Raw genomic sequence first — 27,535 nt, forward strand, 5'->3', positions numbered from 1 at the left:
ACGAATATGTGTACATCTTTCCAAATCATTCTGTTGCGAATCCCAAAGTTTCACATTAATAAAACTACATTTGTTTTAAAGTAGTGTGAGCGCCTGGGTACATGAAATTAGATCTCCCTTGAGCAATCACAGTAGGAATTTAAAGCGAGTCTCTTAACTGTTAACTTTAGTCTCAATTTTTAGTTTTAATGAAGAAACTTGGTCTACATAAATCTAATTCTTTTTCTTTTCAGTAATGCTAATGGTAAACTTTTCATAGTATCTGGGATGCTTACTGTGACATGACAAACTGCTCTAAACTTGAACCAGCCCATCAAAAATGATGTTCTTATTTTGAATTAAAAATGAAAACATTTATATGAAAATCTACAACTCCTGGATAAATGAAGCGGTCTGGTTTGAAATCTTAACCTCGTTAATGTTGAGAGATTTTACATCACTATCAACAAGTGCATGAAAGTCGGACATCAGAATCAGGCTGCTGCCCAAACACTTTTGGAGCTCGCTGTACCTGATGTGCTTTTTAAAAAGACATCTTTCTCGGTGTTGATGGACTGAGGGCACGCGGCCCTGTAATCCAGCACATTGGCCACCAGGAGGGGCCGCGAGTCAAACCCCACAGCAGGTCTTCAAGGGGAGCAGACATGTGGGGGCCAAGAGGAGACGCATGAGCGATAAAAGAGTCAGCCGTGGGAGTCCTCACAAACAGGTGGCAGATGTAGAGGAGACCAGGAGAGGGAGGTGGCGGCGAAAGAGAAGAGCAGCAGAATTCGATACGAGGAAGAGGAGGTGGAAAGGGGGGGTGGTGGGGGTGGCAACGAAGGAGAAGTAGAGCAGATGCTACATGTGAGAGGAGGGCCAGGGGCCTCCTGTCACCTTGCGCTCTGCTTTCTCTAGAAGCGCCAACGGCGAGCTTCTGAGGCCTGTCCAAATATTTACGTGACCACATGACCTCCGAGAAATATTCAGTGAAGCAGAAGGAAAGACAACGCAGCGGCACGACCTCATCCACCTTCTTTTATTTTAAAAGAACATCCTTTCCAAACACAGAACGACAACAACAAATAAACAAATATATAAAAAGACAAGGGACTTAATATTAATATTGCAAATATGGCACTGAAGGTGCTTCTGCAGAACTGAACTTTGCTTTGCAAGCGTCAAATTCAGCAGTTTAAAAGTGAAGCTGTTTTTTCATAAACAGCTTTTTTAAAGACCCACTCTAAAGAAAACAGTGTTTTTAACATTTTTCATGTGGCATTTTTCTTGTGATGAAAAAGATTATTTTTAAAATTCAATTTCTGATTAAGTCTTGATTCAAATTGCTGTGAATCAGGAGCCAAAAAATGCTGTTGGAGAGTTTCCTGCTCCGCTCCATTCTGATGCATCCACTTGCAGTCGAATAGATCCGTGCACGTCTTCAGTTTCCTCGTCTGAGCTGGAATCTGGATCAAAACTGTACGGCTGGATAGCTCCAATATTATAATGTTAGGTTGGAGGTGTAAACTAGCGGGAGACAGTGTAAAGAGATGGATGATGGGAAGTGGAAGCAGATAAACCAATGAGCTCCTGCTGCTCTGCAGAAACTATGTTCTAGAAAACCACACAGGTTTGTTGATTTTGGCTAAATACGGCATCATCATAACAAAAAGACCACTGGGAACGCTTCTACAATAGGTCTGAAATGATCAGAGTGGGACTTTAAATGCAGGTCTTGCAGAAATGCAACAAACTGGATATGCAGAAGCAGCTAATCAGATTAAAAGAAAACATGGCTTATTATTATTATATTTTTTTTTTTCCAGTTTCTGACAGATTATCTGTATCTGCAACCGTGTGGTCCGACTCTGGTACAGCGAGCAGGAGTCGCAGAGCCGATCGTTCTGCAGGAGCGAATTATCGCTTCGGTAAGCGAGCTTGGAGCTACTGTCACAACATAAAAGCTGCTTTATGCAATTCATGGACTGCTGAGCTCGGCTGATCTCACTGACTGTATACGAGGACTGAACTGAGTGACTCCTCCCCCTTCGCACTCCAAACAGGAAGTACCAGCCGGCTCCAAGAAGCCAAAATCCCATTGACTTCTAGAGAGAAATAAACAGGATTTATATTTGTCAGTATAACCCTTTTTAACATATTTTTATTAATCCAACTTTATTTTCACGCCATAAACTGACCAATCAGATGCCTCAATAAAAGTATGTGATCTCATGTCAAGCGTTTCAAACCTTTGACAGATTGCTTCTAGCTTGCTTTCAAGTGGTAGGGGTGTGGCTTTCCTACAAGCTCACTCCTGATTGGCGGGAGTGGTCGCCATAGAGAGGTCGACTCAGACTGACTCGGACCAATCACTAGTTTCTGATTACAACATGGCGTGAAAAAAAATGGTGAGCGAATCTTGGAGCAAGGCATTTTCTGTGGGTAAGGTCAAAGTCCCCTCGGTCCGGTTCTCATTTACAGTCCATGGCTGATCCGAGCCGTGTTCAAATCAAGCAGAGTCAGGTTATGCACACATATCTAATGACATGGTATATTTTTATCAACCGTTGATGGTGCTTACGGTGTGCTTGGCCTTTTGCCTCCAGCCAAAGTGTGCAGCTCGTATTTAGGTCATTTTTACTCAATAAGCCATGCGCAGCTCCGTTTGGGGGGGGGGTTTGGTCGTCCAATGTCAGATGGCCGTGGCGAACAGAAAGATCTGGATGAGCGGCATAACCTTCAGTGTGGAGAGGTCGGCGAGGACGGCCTGGAGTTTGTTGGTCAGAAGAAAACACAAAAACCTGATGACACACTTCCTCCACTTCCTCTTTTATTTCTTGAGAAGGGATTTCGTGAAAATGCTAACAATGTGATGACGGTGCAAAACGTTTGGGAAGTAAAACATTATTATTAAAAAAAAAAAAAGGTGTCCTTTTGAGATCACTGGAAGATTAAATTTAGGAACCCTATCATGTTTAAGGTGCAGGTTTAATGTTTCTGCGCTGGGCTGGAGCTTCTAAATATAAGATAAGGAGCGGTGTGTTATGATAGCTTCTCTCAGCTGGGGCAGGTGGAAAATGAGCCAGCAGAATAGTGTCGACGGGCATCTCTGCACTATGTTGTAGTTTAAGCCCCTCTCTGGAAGCCTTGGGGGGGGGGGGGGGGGGGGGGGGGCAATCGTCGGAGCTGCATTGTTATTTACTGTAACGCAAATCCTGCTTTCTTTAATCAACGTTGCATTGGCAGAAACGTACCTCGGCTGAAGCTAGCGAGGCCACTTCCATCAGGTTTTCTGCTCGGAAGGCAAACACAGCAGCTGCAAGCACTAAAACAGGAGGAGAGCTGTTATTCAATCCAATTACTAGTACAAATTATCATTATTATTATTATTTACCGCATAGAAATATAATAGAATCGTAAAAACATCCCGAAAAAAAGGTACGGATAGATTTTAGTACTTTAGTAGAACCATTTAGGCAACATTCTACAGAAAATATTGTGAAAATAAGATTAAATAATTAAAAAAATTCAACAAATCAACAACAACTAATGCTTAAACTCTGTATTTAAGCATCTATATATCATATATGACACTCCTCTATCTTCTTCCACTTTCGGCTTCTCCCATCAGGGGTCGCCACAGCGAACGAGTCGCATGGTAGATTTGGCAATGTTTTACGCCGGATGCCCTTCCTGACGCAACCTTCTCAAGCCGGGCTTGGAACCGGCAGAGGTGGAGAAGGGAACAGGGAGCAGCCCGGAGTCGAACCCTGGTTTCACGGACGGAAGGCGCCGCAAACCAGCACGAGCTAAACCGGCTCCTTATATGACACTCCTCTATGATATTAATAAAGTCAAATCTTGACACGGAAAACTTCATTAATTTAAAAAACCCACTCTGATCATCTTTTGATCTATTTTCAAAGTTTTTTCAAAGTGGTCTTTTCATTAGGATGATGCCGTTTTTAGCCAAAATGAAAACAAACGAGTGGTTTTCTAGGACATACTTTCTGCAGAACGGCAGCAGTTCATTCGAAAGTCACCTCTGAGTTGTGGGCTGGACTGTTGGCGCGAAGCAAGCCCGCCCCCTCTTTCTGTCAGTCACAACTGAGAGCTGTATGTTTACATCTTTACAATCGGCTCCCGATTCACAAAAATTTGAATAAATAAATACTCAAAAAAGCCATGTGTAACTTCATTTTGTTCATAAATGTCCTCAATTATCAAAAAATGCTACAAGAACATGTTAATAACTCAAAGTGGGTCTTTAAACTAAAAAAAAAAAAAAAGGAGCTGGCGCTGCATCATGTGAACTGTGTTAGGACGTACGCCGTCCGCTCACCTGCAACCACCTCCAGGGAATCATATCCGAGGATTCGATCCCAAAGCAGAAGCAGCTGATCTGTTGAAAGGTAACCAGAGAAGGCCCGCACCATCCACTTAAAGGCGATCCGCAGCCTGAGGACACACAACACAACACAGCTGGCAGTGTAAACATCTGCAGCACAACACAGCTGGCTGTGAAAACATCTGCAACACAACACAGCTGGCTGTGAAAACATCTGCAACACAGTCCAAAACAAGAGGACTGACATATGAAAAAGTTGCTCCCAATCTCAGGCATTAAGATTTATTTGTTGAAATGAACACGTACTTCTACTGTTGCAACACTAGATGGCAGTAGCACGTCATTTCTGATGAGTGGTAGGAACCTTTATAGTAATTACAACACAACACACATAAAAAAACACAAATGGAAAAAAATAGAATTTTTTTGGTGCTGTTTATGATATGGAGGAGACATATTTATATGTATATTGGACATCGTCAGGACTAACAGGCTTAGGCAACCAGTCTCAGTCTTTAGGTCAAAGGTCGATGTGAGGGAAAAAGCCATTTTATGTGTTAGATTAGGCCTGTGGATCCTTACTTGGGTTGCAGTCCGATTTGATTCACAAATCAAGATCAACGATTCCCAGGCGGTTCTTACTATTTCGTCTAAATATGTCAGAATGGTTATTATAATTACCATTATTCATACCTTTTATTTAAAACAGGACATCAGAACCAATAATACTTAACAGATAAAAAAACAAAGATTTTGAAAGAAATCAGATTTGTCACATGAAATACTTTGAAAATGAGAACTGACACTTTACTGAAAATATTTCTTTACCTCCGGTGACAGAGGCCCATTTGGTGTTTATTTTTCTTTTTTTCTCCTTTATTTCCCATTTGGTTTGTTTAGATTATCTACTTAATAATACATTTAATTTCAAATGTATTATCTTCTTAATTCCTCATGAAAACCAACCCAAAAGCAGTATTTTGATCCGTTCACACAGAGTATTCTTTTAAAAATGTGCACTCTCTGAGCACCAGCCCCCCAAATCCATGAAAACAAGCGGGTTCTCACATTGTGACATCACAAAGTGAGGAACAGCCCCTTCCAGGAAGAGTCTGCGCTGCTAGCACCGCCCACAGGCCGACAGACACACCCACTTTGTCAGAGGAGCTAGCGGTGATCGGCAAAACACTTTCCTTTTTTTCCACAATATGCCCATCCATCTTTGTAAAAGTTGGGATGTTGTTTGTTTTCGTGGGAAAAACGCAGACGCACTGCAAAGGCCGACTCGAGGTTGACCTCATGAAATGGGCGGCACTCACAAAGAGTGAAAGGCGGAGCCTCAGAGAGCGAGTCGTCTTACTTCCACATAGGAAAATGAGCTGCGAAAATAACGCATAGTTTATAAAAAAAGTTTAGTGATCAATATTGCTATGAACACTTCACTACAACAGTTTAAACAAAAGTAACGACTTAATGACTCCCCAAATGACCCTTATCTACATAGGATAGGGCTCCATCTGATTGGTTAAATGTATAAATAGATTTATTTGATACGTTAAACACTTCAAGCTGCCATAAGATTGCTTTCGCTGTCTTTTGCGACATGCGCATTGCACAGCTTGATATCGCAATAATGATAAATTTACAATTTATAGTGCAGGCCTATTGTTTAGTGTGCCAAAGATAATATATATCATCAGATATATGGATTTAGTTTACTCCAAATGGCTTAAGAAAAGCATGATATAGGCCCTTTAAATCCCACAATATTATTATTTTACTGCACTCCATTAGATTTGTAAAGTTCGCAAATCAGTAGGGATGGGTATCGTTAAGGTTTTAATAGTACTACTACTCTCATTGATACTGCTTATCGATCCGGTATTTTAACGATACTCTTATCGATACTTTACGAGGACGAAAAATAAATAAATAATAAATTAAGAACATAAAGTGTTTTATTTCCTCATTTTGCAACAACATTGTTTTTTTAACAAAATATTTTACTTTATACACGAGAATGTTCCAGAAAGGATATTTATTTAATTATTTAAACTAATTATTTTTATTTTCTTAATAAGCGTGATGTTTCCTTTGATCTTTTGTCCATTTTCCACAACCTTGAGAAGACAAACACCCAGAGTTAAGTTAAGTGAGATGATGGAAACAAATTCACTTTGATACAGACTCCTTTCTGTTTCTTTATTTTTCTTTAAAACCAGTAAACCCAATAAACTATATTAATTTAATGGATGACGAATATCATAAGTTATTAATTATTATTAATATTATTAAGTTTTAGGAAGCAGCTAGGTCGCGGGTCTGGAACCATGAGCGGTGAGTCTAAGCCCCGCCTTTCCACCTGTTCGTTGTTTGCTCCGCGTGCAGCCCCCCCCGCGCGCAGTGTGTTCACAGACAGCGCAACATACGGTCATTGTAGCAGCAAGGTGACAGGATGGTGGGGATTCATTGACACGAACTTCATTAATTTACACTGAAATGGGTGTTCTTAGTATAAAGGGGGATGAAAGGATTTTTTTGGGGGGGCGCTCACGTGTTCCCTACGAGATCACTACTGAACGTGTGTGCGCTGCCTTGCCTTGTGTGTGTGCGCGCTGCGCGTACTGTCTGAACAGCCCCACCCCCGTGCACACAAATAGCCAGACAAACCTCTCCTGTTCAGCGAAAACAGCGAAATTAACATCATCATTAATTAAAGGAAAATTGACTGACTTGGTGAGTTAAATATGGCAGATAACGTTTATATTTTGTGGGACACACAAAAAGCGACTTCTCCAGTACCGATAGCAGAACCGTTCAGGTCAGTTCTTAACGATCCTGCGGTCTTGAAGAATGTGGCCCCGGGGCTCGTACAAAAACGGGGCTCGGTACCCTACAAATCAGCGATCTCAGACGTTGCAAATAATTGTTCTCAAATTTTCGTTAACAGGTCGCAAACATCTGAGAATTCAGCTCTATGTTAGAAATTAGCAGTATTTCTCAAGAAAACTATGATCAGGCTTAAGTCGTCAAGTAAAATGATGAAACTTTCCAGGAAAATCTCAGTTGCCCAAATGGAGATTAGACGTCGATAACAAACTTGTCGTATCTCAGAGGGACCCAATAAGTTTTCTGTCCAGAAAAAAAACAGCAAGACCCTTCTGACTATTACTTTAGGCTGTAGCTCAGTGGAAGACAAAAAATTGGTTGAGGGTTTAAATGCGTAGTTAGGGAAAAATTGCACTACTTCAATTTTACGAAGCGCCCAATTTTTGTTTCCTATAACTTTTGATAAAAGCATCGGCTAAACCCTCTGGGAAAGCATCCTCGTGACAGCAGATGTAGAAGAAAAGCTAACTCACGGCTGTGCCCCGATCTGTCGGAGGTGGTAGAAGAGCTGCGGCAGGTGAGCCTGCAGCAGCCGCTCGAACTGCAGACACAAAGCCACAATGCCCTGCAGGGGACACATCGGCGCCACCGAATTTAGAGAGCTCGGCCGGCGTCTTCTCTGAGTTTAGCGTGCTGGAACTTACCGAGGGAGAGGAGGAGATGGAGTGCAATCGGAAGAAGTAGCGGATGTACATCATCCTGAAGACGCTGTATAGTTTGGATGGCTCGTTGTACAGGAAGCATAGAGGGGCCACTGAGGGACAAACATCAATTCCAACTAAATCTGGTACCTTCTGTTCAACTGTACAGATTCTTCTAGACATATAGCATACTCACCATACATGGAGAAGCCATGAAAAGGTATTACCCCTGTTCAAATCAAGATTTCCAATGAACGCAGTGGTCTCATCGATATTGTAACAGTTTTACAACTTACCATTAGGAGGATAAAGAACGGCAAACTCTTCATTTCCCACTTTTCCTGAGTGGCCAACACACAAAAGTGAAGCTAGCTAGGTTAAAGTTTTATGACTTGTTAATGACAGACGGGTACATCTTCTCACCGTGGATGTAGGACTTGGGAGGTGTGGCGCTGTTGTATTTGAAGTGCTCCAAGACGGCAGTATCTCGGGAGAAACACAACATCACCTGGAGACACAAAGGCGCACACGGTGACGTGCGAAGGGCGATGTATAAACCACACGGAGGGTCGAAACTATGAGGATCCAGGATTGGAAGAGATTTTAAGGTTTTAGAGAATGGAGGGTTCCTGTATGTCCTGAAGGTTTTGGTTGAGCTTTACCAGGTTGGGATCTATGAGGTTTGAGAGGCTGACTGTATGCTGGGCTCACAAGCTGCTGAGGTTGAATGATCTTCTACGCAGCATTGATACTTGGCACCAAGGTTGGGGGAATGGAGTTTTTGTCTGACAAAAAGGAAGGACTTCAACTCTAATAGCCGATACCGATACTCTACCAATATTTTTTGAATACATAACCCTTGTGCTATCTTGTGACCCCACCCTTACATTGAGGTGTTCTCCCTACCATGACAAAGGTGGATAAAGGTGGAAAGATTTCATGTAATCCATGGACACCAGTGAAGATCACAAATCATTGAAGAAAAAAGGTTCAGCGCACTGTCTAGTGGGTCTAGATGACCCAACTCCCAATGTTAACGTGCCTAGGATAGCACAAGGGTGAAGAAGAAAAAATGTGTAAGTACAAACTTTTATTATTTAGTAATTACTGAATGTGTGTCACAAGTAACAGCAGCTGGGTATTTCATAACGTGGCTCCAAATAGTTTATCAGCTGCCGAAAACATAAGTTCTCCACGAAAGAGAACGGCTGGTCAGTACATGCGACTAGTTCCATAATTTTGTCCGTCTTCTCCTTAGCTCCTATTTTTCTCTCAGCTTTCCTTTTTTACACTAAAATGTTTTGTATTGATTGGACTGCTAGTTTAGCAGTGATTTTTGGCACGATTTTCTATCCATAGCTGTGTTTCTTCAAATTAGGCGAAATACCAAGATCAATCCCTTGAGCCAGAAAGTGAGCCAAAATGCATACTTACTGAGGTGCACTACTACTGGCAGGAACTGTGACTGAAAGTAGCTCCACTTTACTTCTCAGAAAATGTTTTTCGTAAAAGAAATCTTCCTAGCATCGATGTTTTTGCCTGTTAAACCATTTTTATACAAGAATTGCTAGTAAAAAAAATTTAAGAGATAAAATAAGAACTACCAGCATTGACTACAGATCTTTGCTTTTTCTCTAACCCTTGTGCTATCTTAGATGACCCCACCCTTACATTGACGTGTTCTCCCTACCATGACAAAGGTGGATAAAGGTGGAAAGATTTCATGTAATCCATGGACACCAGTGAAGATCACAAATCATTGAAGAAAAAAGGTTCAGCACACTGTCTAGTGGGTCTAGATGACCCAACTCCCAATGGTAAAGTGCCTAGGAAAGCAGAAGGGTTACAAACTTGCACGTCTACTGGCACCTGATCTACGTAATCATCAATAGATAGCTGAACCTGATCAGTTGGAGCTTTGGAACTTCCTTTTTTTTAACTCAATAAAGAGGTCTTCCCTCGTGTTTGTGAGAAATCACAGGAAATCTTGTGTGATTGGGCAGAAAAACCTTGTCCTTGACCATGCATACACGACCTTTTACATTTGGAGACAAATCACGAGCGTATCATGGATACCTGAGACATTTTAGCACATTAGAACAACATTCTTCTGCTGAATGATGAGTTCACCATTTGTCAATATTGACACGGATGCTGGGGCTTTGTCTTTCAGACACTCATGTGCCGCTTAGTTAGGTACAGAGTTGTATAAGAGGCATACAGCAGCTAAAAAGCCAACTATAGAGGAATAAAGTTGATGAGCCACACAATGAAGCTGTGGGAAAGAGTAGTGGAAGCCAGGCTTAGGAAGAAGGTGGAGATTTGTGAGCAGCAGTATGGTTTCATGCCCCGTAAGAGCACCACTGATGCCATTTTTGCTTTGAGAATGTTGATGGAAAAGTACAGAGAAGGTCAGAAGGAGCTGCATTGTGTGTTCGTAGATTTAGAAAAGGCGTATGACAGGGTGCCGAGGGAGGAGCTGTGGTACTGTATGAGGTCGTCTGGAGTGGCAGAAAAGTATGTCAGAGTAGTTCAGGACATGTATGAGAGAAGTATGACGGTGGTGAGATGTGCTGTAGGTCAGACAGAGGAGTTCAAGGTGGAGGTGGGACTACACCAAGGATCAGCTTTGAGTCCTTTTTTGTTTGCTATGCTGATGGACAGGCTGACAGACGAGGTAAGACAGGAATCTCCCTGGACAATGATGTTTGCGGATGACATTGTAATTTGCAGTGAGAGTAGAGAGCAGGTGGAGGAACAGCTAGAGAGGTGGAGGTTTGCTCTGGAAAGAAGAGGTATGAAGGTCAGTCGTAGTAAGACAGAATACATGTGTCTGAACGAGAGGGATCAAGGTAGAAGCATTAGGTTACAGGGGACTGAGGTGAAGAAGGTGCAGGAGTTTAAGTACTTGGGGTCAACAGTTCAGTGTGATGGGGATTGTGGAAAAGAGGTGAAGAGGCGAGTGCAGGCAGGTTGGAGCGGTTGGAGGAAAGTGTCAGGAGTGTTGTGTGACAGAAGAGTGCCAGCAAGACTCAAAGGAAAGGTGTACAAGACAGTGGTGAGACCAGCTCTGCTCTATGGGTTAGAGACGGTAGCAGTGAGACAGAGACAAGAGGCTGATTTGGAGGTAGCAGAGATGAAGATGTTGAGGTTCTCCTTAGGAGTGACCAGGTTAGACAGGATAAGGAACGAGTACATCAGAGGGACGGCTCATGTTGCCTGTGTCAGCGACAAAGTCAGAGAAGCCAGACTGAGATGGTTTGGACATGTTCAGAGGAGGGATAGTGGATATATTGGTAGAAGGATGTTGGAGATGGAGCTGCCTGGCCGGAGGGCAAGAGGACGGCCAAAGAGGAGATACATGGATGTCTTAACAGAGGACATGAAGTTGGCTAATGTTAGGGTAGAAGATGTCCATGATAGAGTGAGGTGGAAAAGGATGATTCGCTGTGGCGACCCCTGATGGGAAAAGCCGAAAGAGAAAGAAGAAGACAGCAGCTAAAAAGCCCTTCGGCTGAGTACAAAGATAAATATACTCGTGTATCAGCTGAATGTCAAAGGCAAACAGAGCAGTGACTACCAGGGAAGCTAATAACACCAGGCCATTTCCTTGTTTGGGCTGAGTGTTAAACAGCAGATAAAGATGAATGCTATCGTGCAGCCAGTGTCATTAAGTCTAAACCTTTCAGCCGGCCAAATCTTGGAGAACGGCCGGGCGCTTATCTGGTAAAACATGGGAGGAAGGAGCGGCGGCGGCTTGGTCGTGAACGACTGCTATGTGCACATTAAACAGCTCACGGAGGCGGTCGGTCGTTGTGAGCCCATCTAGATAACCGGTCCCCAAGTTTGCCCAAAACTATGAAACTTATCAGGATGGTTTGTGAATGTGAGACATTCAGATATAAAACAGATGAAAGACAAACCATTCGACGTTTATTCAAACAATACTAATGACATAAACGAAGTACCTGATAGAGAAAATCCTCAAACACAAAGTAGTAGTCATCGTTGCTGGCGGTGAGCTTCACATCCTGCCGAGCAGAGCAGTTTGGAAGAATTAGAAAGTTTGTGAAAGACTTAGGAACTTGTTTTTTTACTTGGTTTCATCAAGAACCCCTTAGCCTCACTGGTTCTAAAGGTCAAAAGTCACTTCACTACTCCCTAACCCACTAAAAACTAGTTCTGGATCATCTACGGCCCTGGATTTCAATGCAATTTCGACACATGCCCACTACCTTTTTAGTTTTTTAGTTTTTTTTTAATAATTAAAAAATATGACGTCACCCATTTACCAAAGTAAAAACCTAGTAAATATGAACATTTTAAAAAGAATATTTATAATTCAATGTGTTCTGATTATGAAAACTTGGATGCTCTATAAAAAATGAATTCCCATACATTTTTCTTAAAAGTTCAAACGCAATGCATTGTGGGCTATTTTTGCCAAATCTTGCAAGCATCGATGCACACTGTTTTTTCACAGACTTTGGGGAAATTTCCCTGGGATTTTGGAATTGCAGATTCGGACACACCGACAAAATGACGAACGCACTGTATAGTGCTCTAACCAGGTAGTAGTGAGAGGATTTGAACGTAGCTCAGGGTCAGATTACAGGCTAGCTTTGATGCTAGTCTTTCTCCAGGTTGAGTAAATCGCTGTTTTTTTGGAACGTTTAAACCTTAAACAGGAAAACAGGTTGTAGGCACTTGAAATGTTGATTCGGACGAATCACTGCTTATTGGCGAGTCAGGCTCCAATATGGCGGCATCCGTAATGCAAGAAAAATGGCAACTTAATTGACTTTATTTGATTGGAGCCGGAGGTAAGTCAATGGTTCAACCCCCTTAGCTCCTCAATTCCTAGTTTAAAGCATAGGGTTAAAGGCCATGGCTAATCAATTAATCGGATGAGCTTACCTTGTATATAAGGTAATCTACCAGCAGGTCATGTTGTATTACTCCGGCCTTTAGCTGCTCGTAATGCATCACATCCTGAAATGTCAGATAAATCACAAAGTGTGATTCAACAAAAGTCATACGGTTGTTTTTCTCGCTAAGAATATGGGGCATAACTGTTTTTATCTACACATAAAAAATCCCAAAATCTTCATCACACTCATGCCATCTCTGACTGTGACAAAGTCGAGGAGGTTTATCGCGTTTCCGAGCGAATGTTTAAACTCAAAAGTACCTCCGGTTTCAGGCAGGTTCTCACAAAAGAACCAAATGGAGCAATAAAAGTGTCCTCTGTCAGCGTGAGCAGAAACAGAAAGGGTCATTTGGACCGCTGAGGGAGGACTGTGGTAACATCAGCCGCATCCGTGAAGGAGGGTATAAATACAGCCCGCCAAAATTGTTGAAACAGGCTGTACATCTTGTACCTATTAAGTAAGTCCAGGTTATATTCCTTAAAGTTACCTGTGTAAACTCTGATGATTTTAAACAAAGTGAAACCTTTGCAGAGAGCGATGGTGCTTCCAGACCAAAGCACACATAGGGTGCGGCAGCTCTGAGAATCAAACAGAGGTTGTTCTGCACCAGTTGATCAGTCAGACAGTGTTTGTTCTCCAGCTTTCCAGAGTCGTACCAACATTCCGCGGAGCTGCACGAAGCAGCTTTACAAAAAAATAAAATCAATCTGCATTGTTTTCTTCAATCCACTTCAGCAGAAGGCCTTGGACCGCAGCAGCGTTTACACAGGCCTTTGCCAAGCGGCCAGGCGGCAGCACTGTTTTGGCTAACGGAAATAAACCGTTTGTTTATCTTAACATACAGGACAGGCCAAGGAAGCAAAGATAAACAGCAGAATAGAAGCAGATTGTCCAGAACTTCGACGTTTCTGCTATATGCAATGTGTTGCCCCTCCCCCAAAGGGTAGATAAGCTGTTAAAAAGAAAGAAAAAAAAGAAAACACAAAAGTTTAGCTTATGTGTGCAGTCTGGGAATGGACGCAGCTGCCACTTTACAATAAACAGTCACATCCAGAGTGCAACTCCACCACCTGTGTGGCGGCGTTTGCCTCCGCCTGTGTACCTGTGGCTGGTTGGTGGAATTCAGGGTGAGGGCCCACAGGTCCGAGCGAAGTCCAGTGGGGCAGCCCCGCCTGCTGTACTGCTGTGCCGCGGCGCTGTCCTGCTCCACGACCACTGAGGCGTGCAGACACATGCATGTATGTAGTGCAACGCAGCTGCATCCACCACTGAGCTTAACATCTTCAAATGTCTGTACCACCACACCATAAATGTTAAAAAAGGGAAAAATAAAAGACGTGCTGAACTGTAAAGTATCTTTACCTAATACGTTAAGTAATTGAATCAATCGGTGTGACCAAAACCGTTTTTTACATATTTTCATACTATAGTGAAAACCTCACAAATTCAAAATAATAATAAACAGTTAGAAGCATTAAAAGAAAGATAAAAGCTCTGTCACCCCCATGTCATGCACATCCAAAACTTTAACAAACACCAGGCTCCATTATCTCTCCCTCTTCACTGAATTCTTGTAAAACACAGTGTAGCGACCTAGGGATTAGCCCGGCCTACAGTCCCTAAGACTCATGGGAAGAGGGGAATTTCGATTTGAAAACCATGAGTGAGAGGGCTGGGAACACAAGTGACATCTATGCTGTTCGCGGTGTGAGACTTAGCTTTTCTGTCTAGTTCTTCCTCTCTGAGACTGTCCGGGGTTGTGCGGTATATGGGGCACGGACAGCTCTCCAATGAAGCCAGTTATTTAGCAGCTTGGATATAATGACGGACCAGCTGGGTTGATACAATATGTTTCTTGTCATAGACGAGGCTTAGCTTTTATGTTGAAACAATGGAACTCCTGTCGTCCATGGCAAATAACGGACGGCAGTGTTATCCGCGGTGTTAATGTGGGTTATTGCCTGGACACGTCACTGTGAATGTAAAATGTTATAAAGATTTCTTTTGAAAATACATCTGAAGTTTTTATTTTGAGACTGGAACCCGTTTCCCGGTTCTCCGGCTTTTTGCTGCATTGACGCCTCAACGGACTGGAAATAGAACTCCTGCATAAAGCTAGCGTTGTGAAGGGACGGATGTCAGACGCAGACATAATGGAGGCGGAGCCCCCAGGTGCCAGTGGTTACAAATATTTTAAAAAATATTTTCTTTTATTAACAAGCAAAACGATTTTTCTTTTTACCACTGCCACCTGGAGGGCTCAGTACATTCCAACTGATGAATGAACGTTCAGCTTTTTTTGTGTCAACGCAGACGGACCAGTGGAAATCAGCCATTACTCGTTAACATCTGAGATGTTGCTGGTGAACCCTAATTAACACACGCTCTTTGATATACCGTAACTTTTTGACCGTTAACACGATCAACGTGAATCAGACGATTCTGACACAAATAATCATCGGATTTATGCAACATTTAAGCTGCTTTTCTCCGCGACAGAATCTACTGGGATTCCATTTACTGAATGAACGGTTGAAGAATTTCAATAGTGGAAAGACTGTCAGCACTGGAACTAAAGCTCTGGTGTTAAAGAGTTAAAAAATTAATTGGAGCCAGTTCACTTCACCGGGTAGCCACTAGATGGTTTATATTTACATAAATTAGCCCAAAATACTAGAAATCTACGTATTGGGTGGTTCTGACATGATCTTGTTTTTTTAACCTCTTATTAGATTTGACAGTTGTTGTTGTGATGATGAAGTCACTTGAAATTTGATGTATTTAATATTTAAGATCAAACTTGCCACTCAAAAGGGGGCGTGGCCTTTTGATTGACATGCGTTTTTTTTAAATTATAAACTTATAAAGACCAAAAACAAACTGAAATTTCGAAGGAAAAAAAGGCTATGATGGTCCGTGATGCAAAAAAGTCTAATTCAGTTCCATGGGTCACATGACTTACTGGACGCGTTTGTCATTGGCTGAGATTACTGGCTGTGAAAATGACCTTTCAAATTGATGCTGATTTTAAACAGAAACTAATATTTTTATTTATTCCTCAAAGTTAGTTGAACTTCTCTGACTGTGGAACCAGCCTCTAGTGGCGACTAAGGGAACTGCAGCTCAGTTACATTCCTTTCATTTTTAAAGCAGGACTCAATCCAGGAGTCAAAGTGTTTGGACCTAAAGGACTGGTTCACACCCAGGCGATTTTCGCTGACGATGAGCCGAGCGAACATGCAATTTCATTCCCTGACATTAGATGGCGCTTAATGTAAACAGAAATACTCCTGTACACAAGGTGGCGCTGCGCAACTTTACGCTTCTTAAAGTCGCTTTTCACTCAGAAGAAGAGAGCAAGTATTTACGCGCTTGTCAGAATCATACAAAGAAAACATGAATATTTCAAGCACCAGTAGCTCCAACTGGTGCTTGGTTCGGGGATATTTTAGAATGTCCGTCATTATTTCTTCGCGGCAGTGTAGACGCTACTCGGCGTCTATCTTCTTCGCTGGTATGTGTGCTCAGCAAGGCAGTTTTGTGTTTGAGCGCCCCCAAGTGGTGTTTTACTGTAACTTCAGAAGCTCCAGACACGTGTGCAAAAGCGCCATTCTCATTGGTCGAATAGATTTCGACGCGACGCGTCGGAAAAAAAAACGAACCCGAGGCGTTTTTTTTTTCTGACGCTTTGACGCGTGGCGTTTTTTCGCGTCGGTGTGCACACTCTCATTGGTGCCCTTTGTTTAGTCACGAGGCGTTAAACGTCGGCGAAAATCGCCGGCGAAATTCGTCCCGGTGTGAACAGGCCTTGAGTGTTAAGATTTACATCCTTACAAGGAGCTGAATGGAGATATCTGGCATCCACATTTTTTTTTAGATTTTTAAATGAAAAAAAAAGGCCAACTTGTACAAAAGATTAATAGGGTCTTTCAGCAATGATTTACAGATTGAAAAATAGAAATACCAACCTTTTTTTCCAATTTGAACATAGCTGTTTTCAAAGAGGTCTGCACATGGAGAAAAAAGGGAAAAGAATCCCATCAGCAAACTTATCAGATGATTTCCAAACACAGAAACAATGGAGTCCATTTTATTTACGACATTTAATAACGTCAATATCTGGACTTTACAGAGATATCGTTGGAGAAATCCCAGACACCCACGGGGCACAACAGAGGAACACCGGCTCGTGTACAAGCAAGTCTGCTTTACGGATAGCTGTGTTTAAAAAAGCACATACTCCTAAAATGATGGGGTTTTGTTGGGTAGAGTTGGAAGAATTAGATCATTAGAAGGTTTCAAAGGTGAGAAAACACTAATAGAAATAACCAGCTTACGGCATTATTATTATTATTCATTTGACTAAATCCAAATGCAAGAGCATCACTTATGTCTGGAACTAACACAGGACAATATTCATGCTGCTCAAATGCCCTTAGTTATACTATCTTTTGATTGTAACTGATGTTTTTTATGGTCTGTATTTTTTTTAATATGTGCTAAGACTTTTATTTAGAAGGAAACGTCAGTCAAGTTGGTGTTTATCCATCTACAAAGCAAAATGCTTCCTACTAGAACTGTTTCCATAAGTTCAGGGAGCTTAATGCTGCATTAAGTTAGCTTCTTTGTGACAAAACCCAATTTTAAATTCTTCTTTAGCAGTTTTTTCTTTAGCAACAACTGGCATTTGTTAAGATGAGAGGAATTTGATTCATTTTTACAGCCACATGCTTTTCCAAACGGCGGAAATATGCCACTGTGAGGCATGGCGGTGGAGGGGTGATGGTTTGGGCTCAAACTGCAGCCACATGATCTGAGCACTTTGTTATTGTTTGAGTCTTTTGATCCAACAGTCCTTCAAGGCCAGCAGTCACTGTTCATACTTCTAACAGAAGGCATTTTATTTACCGTTTCCTATGGTTACCATAGTAACATGCATCCTCTGGAAGCTTATGGTAACCATTCTGCAATATTTAAGAACTGAACAATGCTTTTCAACTTTAAAAACAAGCAATGGGTTAAAGTTGGACTTTTTTTTTTAAATGGAAACTTAAAAACACAAAAGAAGACTTTGAAAGAGGCTTCCATGCTCTTATTGTGGCGTCCATGGATTGTTGTTATTTTATGTGTCTGTGTGTAAAGATGGAACACCAGATCCAGGTTTTTGTGCTAAATAATGCTGGCCTGATCACAAGATTTTAGAACCCTTCATGTAGTCAAGAGTCAAGATTCAAAGTTTTTAACCTTGGAGAACCTCACAGTGTCAAATTTGACCCGTTTATTGTTTTATTTATTTATTATTGGCTACTACCTAAAATGAACAGAGACAACTTTTACATTTTACAGTATTTTATAAACTCATTTATTACAATTTCGTTCTCTTCTATGGTAATTCATGGTATTTCATTGTCTTAGCTGTTTGATCCTTTGTTCATTTCATGCTTTTATGTTTTTATTGCATTAACTTTTTCAGTTAAGCCTCTGAGCTCTGAATTTGTTTTTGAAGTTTTATTAAAATAGAACATTTTTTTCTTGAAACAACGGTATTTTCACTTTATTCAGATTCAGTTTTTATTTTCTGTCTTGCAAGAAAAATGAACAAAAAAAGGTTTTTCAACAGAAAAATAAAATCAGTCTGAGAAGAACATGTCTTAGTGACTAGACCTTTTTTTTAATAATAAGAATCTCTTTTTAAAAAAAAGCATTTGAAAGCCGTTTCTGCAGGATTCAGGCTCTGCTTCCTCCTGCAGGGCTGCAGCTCTGATCTGACGGGGGTCATCAGATCCAGGCACTCAGGAAAAGCGATGACTCCGAGTCGTGGCTGCCAAAAGCGGCTTCAGAAGGTTCTGAACTCTGGAGTGGAACTGGTTTCTGCCAAAGTCTGCCTCTGTGTTTGGCTTTCGTCAAACTAACGATTGAACCTCGTGCTGTGTCATGAGTTTCTCTCCGTTTGAGGCTGTGTTTTGATAAATGACCAGAAGTCTTGCTTTGTTTTCCTTCTAAAGTGAACATTTCTCTGTGAGGATGAGGGACTTTTGCTTTGTGTTTGTTTTGTTTTTTCAGATTTCTGGAGAACAAAAATGGATAAATGTTTGATAAAGGGCTAATAAATCCGAGACATTTAGCTGCACGGTTTTGTAGAAGTTTGTCTACATCCTCCAGACAAAGTGCGTTGCGTGAATACCTGGATGGACGTGCGCGTGGTCGTCGATCCCCAGCTGCCCGTTGTTCAGGTTCAGTTCTGAATACGCCTGACGCTGCAAACCAAACAAACATCCCAAACGCTTCAGTCCACTGAGCCACTTCAAAGGCCAGACAAAACATTAACTTCAAAAAATCATATTATATTTAATCTACCATTGTTTACATAAGTGTGATACTGAAAAGATTGTTTACAACGCTGCGTCTGGACTCAAAAGAGAGATTAAGAGGATTTCTCTTCAGCCTGAAAGGTGATTAGAGCATTTTAAAGCCCATTTAGCTCTATAAATCAGATTTTCTTTCGGTTAATTCAATATGGATTATGTTCTGAAGTCTCCTCGGGGTAAAAGTCCATCAAACACAGACGTGTCCGCGCAGCAGCGTGGAGATAAACAAGCGCGCGGGTCCGCACCAGCTGGGGGATGTCTCTGACGTTGAGCGGAACCTGGATAAGACCCCAGTGGCTCTTGACGGTCATGTCCTCACTGCTGTCGTGGTTGGGGTTCCTCAGACTGATTAAAACCTGTTTACACAGCAAACAGCCTTTTTTTCACTGACAGAGAATAACAAAAAAATAATCGACTGCAGCAGGAAGGAGTACACTCACCTCCAGGAAGTCTTTAGGGGCATAAACAGGCCTGAAGCGACTCAAATCTAAACACACAAGAAAAAAAGACATTTAGCAGAAACACTGAGCGATCTCACAGATTCTCTAAACTAGTATATGAATTCACTATTTCAGTATTTCAGATTTTCTAAGACATCAGAACATCAAGCTCCAAAGACTGTAAAAGCATCTTGGCCTTAAATGTTCTGAAACTGCTGTCAGTCCTGGAGAAGCCTGTGACCTTTAACATCAGGGATGGAATAACATATGCTCTTTGATGTACCTAACTCCTGCACCGTGCGGGCGATCAACGGGAATCCGCTGATTCAGATGGCGAGGGAAGCGGCTTTTCATATTGTCTTTGCACCGCGCTGCGTGACAGTGCAAAGCCGCTTTTCTGGGTGTCAGTATCTGCCCGAGAACCGTTGATTGCGTAAACGCTTGACGAGTCAAAATAACACTGGAGCTAAAGCTTCGCTGTTAAAATGGCTTAACTAAAAAACTACGGCTGCGTTCACAATCGCCCTCAGCAACGAGCGTTCGTGCCACCAATTCCAATGAAAAGTTGATGTAAATCAAGACTCACTATGTCAGTTTCCACAAGCGTTTTTAGCCGCCATTGAACGCATGTTGAAAGTCGAACTTTGACCAATCAGGACTCTGATTCGGTGGCGACGTTTGAATGGCGTCTCTTTTAGATCATGGAAGAGCCAACTATTTGAAAATTGATTAATAATTGCGGTTTTTGCCCGACTGGAATTCTACGACACCAAATCTTTCGTACATCGGAATAGAGACAGAAAAATGCACAAGATTTGCACCAATTGGACATTCACACCTCTTCCAAGTGTAGGTGGTGGACTTGCGCTAGTGAACAGTAGAAAAACATCAAGAAGAAGATGAATCAGCTCCCTGCTTGTCCAGTGTGAACACCATGGGCTAAATGCACGGGCAAGAACCCATGTTCAGCGCGCCGAATGCCCGGAGTGTCCATGGCTTAAGAGTCAGACAAAAGAGGCCAATCCTCAAGAAACTGGTTGTTCACAGCGGGTTCCATTTGGGGAAGATGGACCAAATGTTTAGCAAAACTTTGGTAGAAAAAGAAAAACAAGGGAAAGGCCTCCTGACACTAGGAGATCACAGGTTTACTGCTAAGTTCACGCACGCCTTGGCAACTCGCGTTCAAGCGACCACTTCCAATGAAAAGTCAACGTCAATGCTTGCGTCGCTACGCAAGTTTTCTGGTTGTGTCCTTATCAAGGAGGAAAAAATAATAATTGGGGTTTGTGTCCGGCCGGAACTACATGACACCAAGTCTTCCGTATGTCAGGATAGATTACATCATGTAACGTGTGGCCTACGTGAAGCATTGGATATCAGCGCAAAGCTGCTTTTCTCCGTAACAGAATCAACAGGGATTCCATTCACTGAACGGCGTGTTTACATGACGCATTTTCCTTCCGATCAGGCGTTCATTATGATTACTTTTGTCCATGTAAACGCAGCTATAGACGATCCTATGCTTTTCTATTGAGAAAATGGAACTTCTATCGTCTGGTTATTGCCTGGACACGTAAAATGTTATTAAGATTTATTTTGAAAGTACATCTGTAGTTTTTATTTTGAGACTGGAACCCGTTTCCCGGTTCTCCGGCTTTTTGCTGCATTGACGCCTCAACGGACTGGAAATAGAACGCGTTGTGAAAGGACGGATGTCAGACGCAGACATAATGGAGGCGGAGCCCCCCAGGGGACAGTGGTTACAAATATATATTTTTTTTAATTTATTAACAAGCTAAACGATTTTTTTTACCACTGCCACCTGGAGGGCTCAGTACATTCCAACTGATGAATGAACGTTCAGCTTTTTTTGTGTCAACGCAGACGGACCAGTGGAAATCAGCCATTACTCGTTAACATCTGAGATGTTGCTGGTGAACCCTAATTAACACACGCTCTTTGACATACCGTAACTCTTCGACCGTTAACACGATCAACGTGAATCCGCCGATTCTGACACAAAGAATCATCGGATTTATGCAACATTTAAGCTGCTTTTCTCCGCGACAGAATCTACTGGGATTCCATTTACTGAATAAACGGTTGAAGAATTCCAGTAGTGGAAAGACTGTCAGCACTGGAACTAAAGCTCTGGTGTTAAAGAGTTAAAAAATTAATTGGAGCCAGTTCCCTTCACCGGGTAGCCACTAGATGGTTTATAATTACATAAATTAGCCCAAAATACTAGAAATCTACGTACTCTGTGGTTCCGTCATCTTTTTTTTTTTTACCTCTTATTAGATTTTACTAGTTAAGGTGATGATGAAGTCACTTGAAATTTGATGTATTTATTATTTAATATCAACTTGCCCCTCAATTGGGACATAGTGTGAAAGCTGTGAAACGGTTGGGATTTTCCGTGAACTAAAGCTGTGAGCGGCGTTGCTACCCGCCCTCAACCCGCGCCACCCTCCCTCGCTGTCCGCCTGGGTCTAGGCACCACCGCCGCTCTCACCACCCACCTTTGACCCGACCCCACTTACTGAGCAGCCACTACGCGCATCTAACTCCTCCTTCTCTTTCTGTAAGGCTAACTGAGCTGCAAGCGGCTAAATCTGCTAGCATTACGATCAGCATCATCAACCGACGCAGACAATACAATGCTTAAGATGCTAATGATGCGAACTCTGCCTCTACCAAGGATTACTAAAAGAGACGCCATCAAGTCCCAGATTGGTCAGTTGAAAGTGATCAACTGAATGCGCGCTGCAGAGGGTGGTGTGAACGCAGCTTAACGCGTTCATACTTTTATTAGAAACACGATATTTATGTAAAATTTAAAAAAAAGAAGTTTTCAATCTGTTCTTTATGACATTCATGATATTTCAGCCTAATTTATTGCTATATTTACCACACATACTTTCTTCTGATGCTTCTGTAAACTTTTATCAGCTTTATTCGCACGGGTCAAAAGAAAAAGTGCACGCCAAGTGGGACTTCCTCCCGCCAGCCCGGCTGTAAATCCAGGAGGCGCATGGGCGGAACGAAGGCGACGCTACCATTTAAGACGGAAGGACTGGGCGCTGCATGTGATCGCAGCGTGGAGAGAGAGAGGTCTGGAAAGCTTCTCTATTCAGTCTAAACTATTTACAGCCCCAGAACAATACATCCTAAATGTTATTACATGCCCCCCTCAAACTATGAATGCACTCCAGGGACACTAGATTAGTGCCTTCTCCAGAAAACGGGGGTCGGGGGGGGGGGGGGGGTCGCTTTTTCTTTGTTTGTGTGAAGAATTGGTGATCACTTTTGCATATTTCTGCAGGATGTTGCGGAGCGTGATGTAAGCGCAGAACTACATGCAATAGAGTCAACAAGAAGAGATGGAACAGAGTTAGAAACTATACACCTGTACAGAACAAACACAGAGGTGGCAGATTTGCTTTAGAGATACGCCATGTTACAGCCCACACACACACACACATACACACACACACACACACACATCAACACTAATCTTTCAGATGAGGCAGATTGCCCAGAGCCAAAGCCCTGGTTAACGTCTGCAGACCTGGTTCGTCTGTGCCCATCTCGTTCCACTTGTTGGTGAGATCCTTCTGCTCGCCTGCAGGCCTCTGTAAGGCGGAGACGGCCAGAGCGTCAGGACAGGAGAGGACTTTCTGCACATGCGAATGATTAAAGACCCACCTCGATAAAAGTTGGGTTTTTAACATCAGCGTTTTTCTGATGACGGAGGACACATACAGTGAAGTCAATAAGTATTTGATCACCCTGTGATTTAGCAAGTTCTCCCACTTAGAAAACATGGAGGGGTCTAAAATTGTCATCATAGGTGCATTTCCACAGTGAGAGACAGAATCTGAAGAAACATTCAGAAATCACGTTGTACGATTTTTTAAAACAATTTCTTTGTATATTAGTGTGACAAATAAGTATTTGATGACCTGGGTAAAACAACTTTGATATTTGGTACAGAAGCCTTTGTTAACAGTTACAGAGGTCAAACGGTTCCTGTAGTTCTTCACTAGGTTTCTACACACTGCAGCAGGGATTTTGGCCCACTCCTCCATACAGATCTTCTCTAGATCGGTCAGGGTTCGGGGCTGTCGCTGAGCAACACAGAGTTTCAGCTCCCTCCAAAGATTCTCTATTAGATTTAGGTCTGGAGACTGGCTAGGCCACTCCAGAACCTTGATATGCTTCTTACGGAGCCACTCCTTGGTTTTCTTGGCTGTGTGCTTCGGGTCATTGTCATGCTGAAAGACCCAGCCACGACCCATCTTCAACGCTCTGACTGAGGTAAGGCGGTTTTTGCCCAATATCTCACAATACAGAGCCCCCGTTCATCCTCTCCTTAATACAGTGCAGTCGTCCTGTCCCCTGTGCAGAAAAACACCCCCGGAGCATGATGCTTCCACCCCCTTGCTTCACTGTAGGTATGGTGTTCTTGGGATGATGCTCCTCCTTCTTCCTCCTCCAAACACGCCGAATGGAGTTAAGACCAAAAAGTTCTATTGTGGTCTCATCTGACCACAAGACTTTCTCCCATGACTCCTCTGGATCATCAAGATGGTCATTGGCAAACTTCAGACGGGCCTTGACATGGGCTGACTTCAGCAGGGGAACCTTCCATGCAATACATGATTTTAAAGCATGACGTTTTAATGTATTACTTATAGTAGCCTTGGAAACAGTGGTCCCAGCTCTCTTCAGGTCAGTGACCAGCTCCTCCCGTGTAGTCCTGGGCTGATTCTTCACCTTCCTTAACATCATCGATACCCCACGAGGTGAGGGGGCCCCTGTCCGAGGGACACTGACAGTCATCATTAACCTCTTCCATTTTCTGACAATTGCTCCAACAGTTGTTTTTTTTCTCACCAAGCTGCTTGGCAATTGCCCCGTAGCCACTGGTTTTGCCCATGTTGGTAGTTAGACTTCTGACTGGTTGTGGGGTGCACAGGTGCCTTTATGCAAGCTAACGACCTCAAACAGGTGCCACTAATTTAGAATCAGGAGCAGAGTGGAGTTGGACTATTTAAAAGCAGAACAGCAGGTCTTTGCTGATCAGAAATCTATCTGATAATCAAGTCATCAAATACTTAGTTGTCACAGTAATATACAAAGAAATTGTTTTTAACAAATCGTACAACGTGATTTCTGAATGTTTCTTCAGATTCTGTCTCTCACTGTGGAAATGCACCTATGATGACAATTTTAGACCCCTCCATGTTTTCTAAGTGGGAGAACTTGCTAAATCACAGGGTGATCAAATACTTATTGACTTCACTGTATATATAGAGAAAATTAAGCTCAAAATTGCATTTCTGAGTATTTCTTTATTTAAATCGCTGTGAATCAGGAGCAGATGAAAAAGATGCCGTTTGAAAAAGAGCTTATTTATGACATGAAATTATTACACTAGATGGGCCAGAATCTCCCTGCTCCGCTCCATTCCGATGCATCCAGTTGTAGACTAATAGATCCGTGTACATCTTAGTTTTCCTCGGCTGAACTGGGATCTGGATCAAAACCGTACGGCTGCCTAGTTTTTTGTTGCAACGGTCATGTTAGGTTTGGGGGTGTGAGGAGCTGTAAGCTAGAGGGAGAGAGTGTAAACAGAGAGTGACGGGAGGAAAAAGCAAGGTAACTTCGCGCCACATCTCAGATCTCTTGTTGCTCTGCAGAAACTGTCCTAGAAAACGACACGGAATGAACATAACTGAAAAGAGCGCTCGGAACGCTTTGAAAAATAGATTTAAAAGATGATCAGATTGGGACTTTAAGCACAAGGATTGATTTTTTTATTTTTTTCCACATTTCAGACACAGAAACTGCATTTGGGGACCCAAAAGGACCTACCATGCGAGCCAGAGGCACTCCAAGTTCCGTACTCATGCTGTTGAGGCTTTTGAGAACCCGCTTCTCCCAACTGGCCTGTCAGAGGAGAACACACACATTTCCGTCCTCTGATATCAAAGTACATTTTTGTGTAAATTGGGTCATGCTCGTCGGGTGAAGACCGCACAAATCAGGAACGCAGAGGAAGTGTGAGTGAGAGGTGACAGAGATTCGAGGAGACAGACTGACCTGCGCTTTGCGCATGTAGGCCAGCGGCTCTTTGAGATGCTCGGCGGGAGTGGTGGGATGGCACTGAGGCAGCTGGCTGCAGAGGCAAGGGGAAACGTGAGAACCGAGGAATTCATAGTGCAGACATATAGGACAAAAATGTACAACTACTGGCTCCATTAGGCACAAAAAAATCCCAAAGTAATGATAGAAATCCTTTCTTAAGTAGGAGTTTTCTTGAAAAGCAGCTCGTCAGCGCCCTGCGAGCAACGCCGCTCCGATGAGTCAGGGCCAACCAGACATGCAACATGTGTCTCATCAAGCCTGCTTACGGCATGTTGAATGACTCAAGGTCTCGCTGCGTTAAACAGCGTCCGGACTAATCTAAACATCCATGACGGCGAGCAGGACTAACCAGCGGCGAAGAGGAAGCATCAGTCATCAACAGCAGTTCAGCAAGAAAAGCTTGAAGACGATGAAAAAGTAGGATTTGAACATGTTCTCGTGGTATTCCTCTGATAAAACTACCACTGAAATGGCATTTCTGAGTGTTTCTTTATTCAAGTCGCGGTAAATCAGGAGCAGACGAAAAAATGCTGACAACTCAGAGGTAAAGTTCTGATGAACTCCTGCCGCTCTGCAGAAACTATGTCCTAAAAAATGACACAGGTTGTTAGATTTTGGTTAAAAACAGGATAATCATAATTAAAGACCAATGGGAACGCTTTAAAAATGATCGGAGTGGGACTTTACATCCAGCTGTTGGGATCTTTTTCAGGAGGATTTACCAGTATTTTATTTGAATTTGATAGATCTTTTGTTTCAGAAAATCTTCAGTTGGAGATTGAAATTGTTATGGTTAAAGAGTTTTTTGTGGAGGCAAAAAATAAATATATATGAAATTCTGTACATTTTGTCATCTTAACCATCTTTCGTCTTTGTTAATTTGTCTTTATTTTTGAATTATTTAATATCTGAAATGGGTTTGATGTATCAATCTTTGGTCATTTTTGATTGCATTATTTTGAATGTTTGAAATAAACGAATGAATCAAATCAAATCAAATCAAACGATTGCCTTGTCAACTTGTTAGATTCTCCCAGCGTTTATAAGCGATTCATGGAGGACAAATAGAAGAAAAATGCTTCTCAAACATGTCTTTGGGCTGCTGAGGTCACAAACACAACAAGGATCAATGAAGTGTTTCCAAACTCCCTCCTCCTGTCTCTGAGGAGTCCAGAAACCTCCCTGAATGTGACTGTCACTCACACGTGCAGCTCTCTGTAAACAGCATTCTGCAGCCTTTTTTCCCAGCCTGGAACAGAGAGGAAATCATCACCAACACACAGTGAAAACCCCCAAAAGCTGTTGACATTGATGACGAGCTGCTAAAGCTAAACTGAAAATGAGTGGGGAAAAAACATTAAAAACAAACCGGAGGCTTTGAGAAAAGCGCGCACATCTTCTTTTAAAGACTCCAATTTGATCTCGGGTCGATGTAAACAGTCCTAGAAAAGCGCCATCGTTAAACAGGTCGGGCGTTTCTGAAGTTGAAAGGTGGATGTTTGTCGGTACCGGAAGCTAGCTCAGCTGTCCGCATCCTCGTTAGCCGGATGCTAGCCTACTCACTTTCGCTTGTCTCTCCAGCTGGGAGTGTAGATGGCTTCCTCTGAGGCGCTGCACGATCTGCGCGATGCTCGGGGATAAGTCCGTGCCGTCCTCCATGCTCCTGGTTCCGTTCGGGGCTCCGGCTTCACCTGTTCTGTTGTTGTTGTTGTTGTCGTTAGCATCCTAGGAAGCAGCTGCAGCTGGCTGCCTCCAGCAGAGGTTACTTAGCAACCAAGGTCGGGTC

At 42.5% G+C, this 27,535-nt stretch overlaps 1 protein-coding gene across 4 annotated transcripts; it reads right to left on the reverse strand.

The window, feature by feature from the left end:
• Positions 1-1,790: 1,790 nt before the first annotated feature.
• Positions 1,791-27,535, reverse strand: tbc1d19 (TBC1 domain family member 19). Of its 4 annotated transcripts, XM_023966179.1 has the most exons (21): positions 27,313-27,533; positions 27,119-27,191; positions 26,953-26,998; positions 25,705-25,780; positions 25,477-25,551; positions 23,168-23,231; positions 19,597-19,643; positions 19,402-19,512; positions 18,973-19,045; positions 16,757-16,795; positions 13,891-14,003; positions 12,775-12,849; positions 11,826-11,888; positions 8,281-8,365; positions 8,154-8,198; positions 8,054-8,086; positions 7,861-7,970; positions 7,690-7,781; positions 4,322-4,437; positions 3,234-3,304; positions 1,791-2,746 (listed from the first exon to the last, which is right to left on the reverse strand). In XM_023966179.1, the coding sequence occupies exons 1-21, from the start codon at positions 27,406-27,408 to the stop codon at positions 2,672-2,674; spliced, it is 1,578 nt and encodes a 525-aa protein (XP_023821947.1). In that variant the 5' UTR covers positions 27,409-27,533; the 3' UTR covers positions 1,791-2,671. The 4 variants fall into 4 exon arrangements, with proteins under 4 accessions (XP_023821947.1, XP_023821949.1, XP_023821948.1 ...); XM_023966181.1 differs by lacking the exons at positions 23,168-23,231; positions 27,119-27,191 and having other exon boundaries at positions 2,534-2,746; positions 27,313-27,535; XM_023966180.1 differs by lacking the exons at positions 26,953-26,998; positions 27,119-27,191 and having other exon boundaries at positions 2,534-2,746; positions 27,313-27,534.

The sequence above is a fragment of the Oryzias latipes genome, chromosome 18 (genome assembly GCF_002234675.1).
Source record: "Oryzias latipes chromosome 18, ASM223467v1".
Lineage (NCBI taxonomy): Eukaryota > Metazoa > Chordata > Actinopteri > Beloniformes > Adrianichthyidae > Oryzias > Oryzias latipes.

Bases quoted from the DNA above. Each gene is read 5' to 3' on its own strand.
- tbc1d19 (XM_023966179.1), bottom strand. From the start codon at position 27,408: ATGGAGGACGGCACGGACTTATCCCCGAGCATCGCGCAGATCGTGCAG. The intron at 25,781-26,952 runs GTGAGTGACAGT...TTGCCTCTGCAG, and splicing joins GTTTACAGAGAGCTGCACGT to CCAGCTGCCTCAGTGCCATC. The intron at 25,552-25,704 runs GTCAGTCTGTCT...CTCCTCTGACAG, and splicing joins CCTACATGCGCAAAGCGCAG to GCCAGTTGGGAGAAGCGGGT.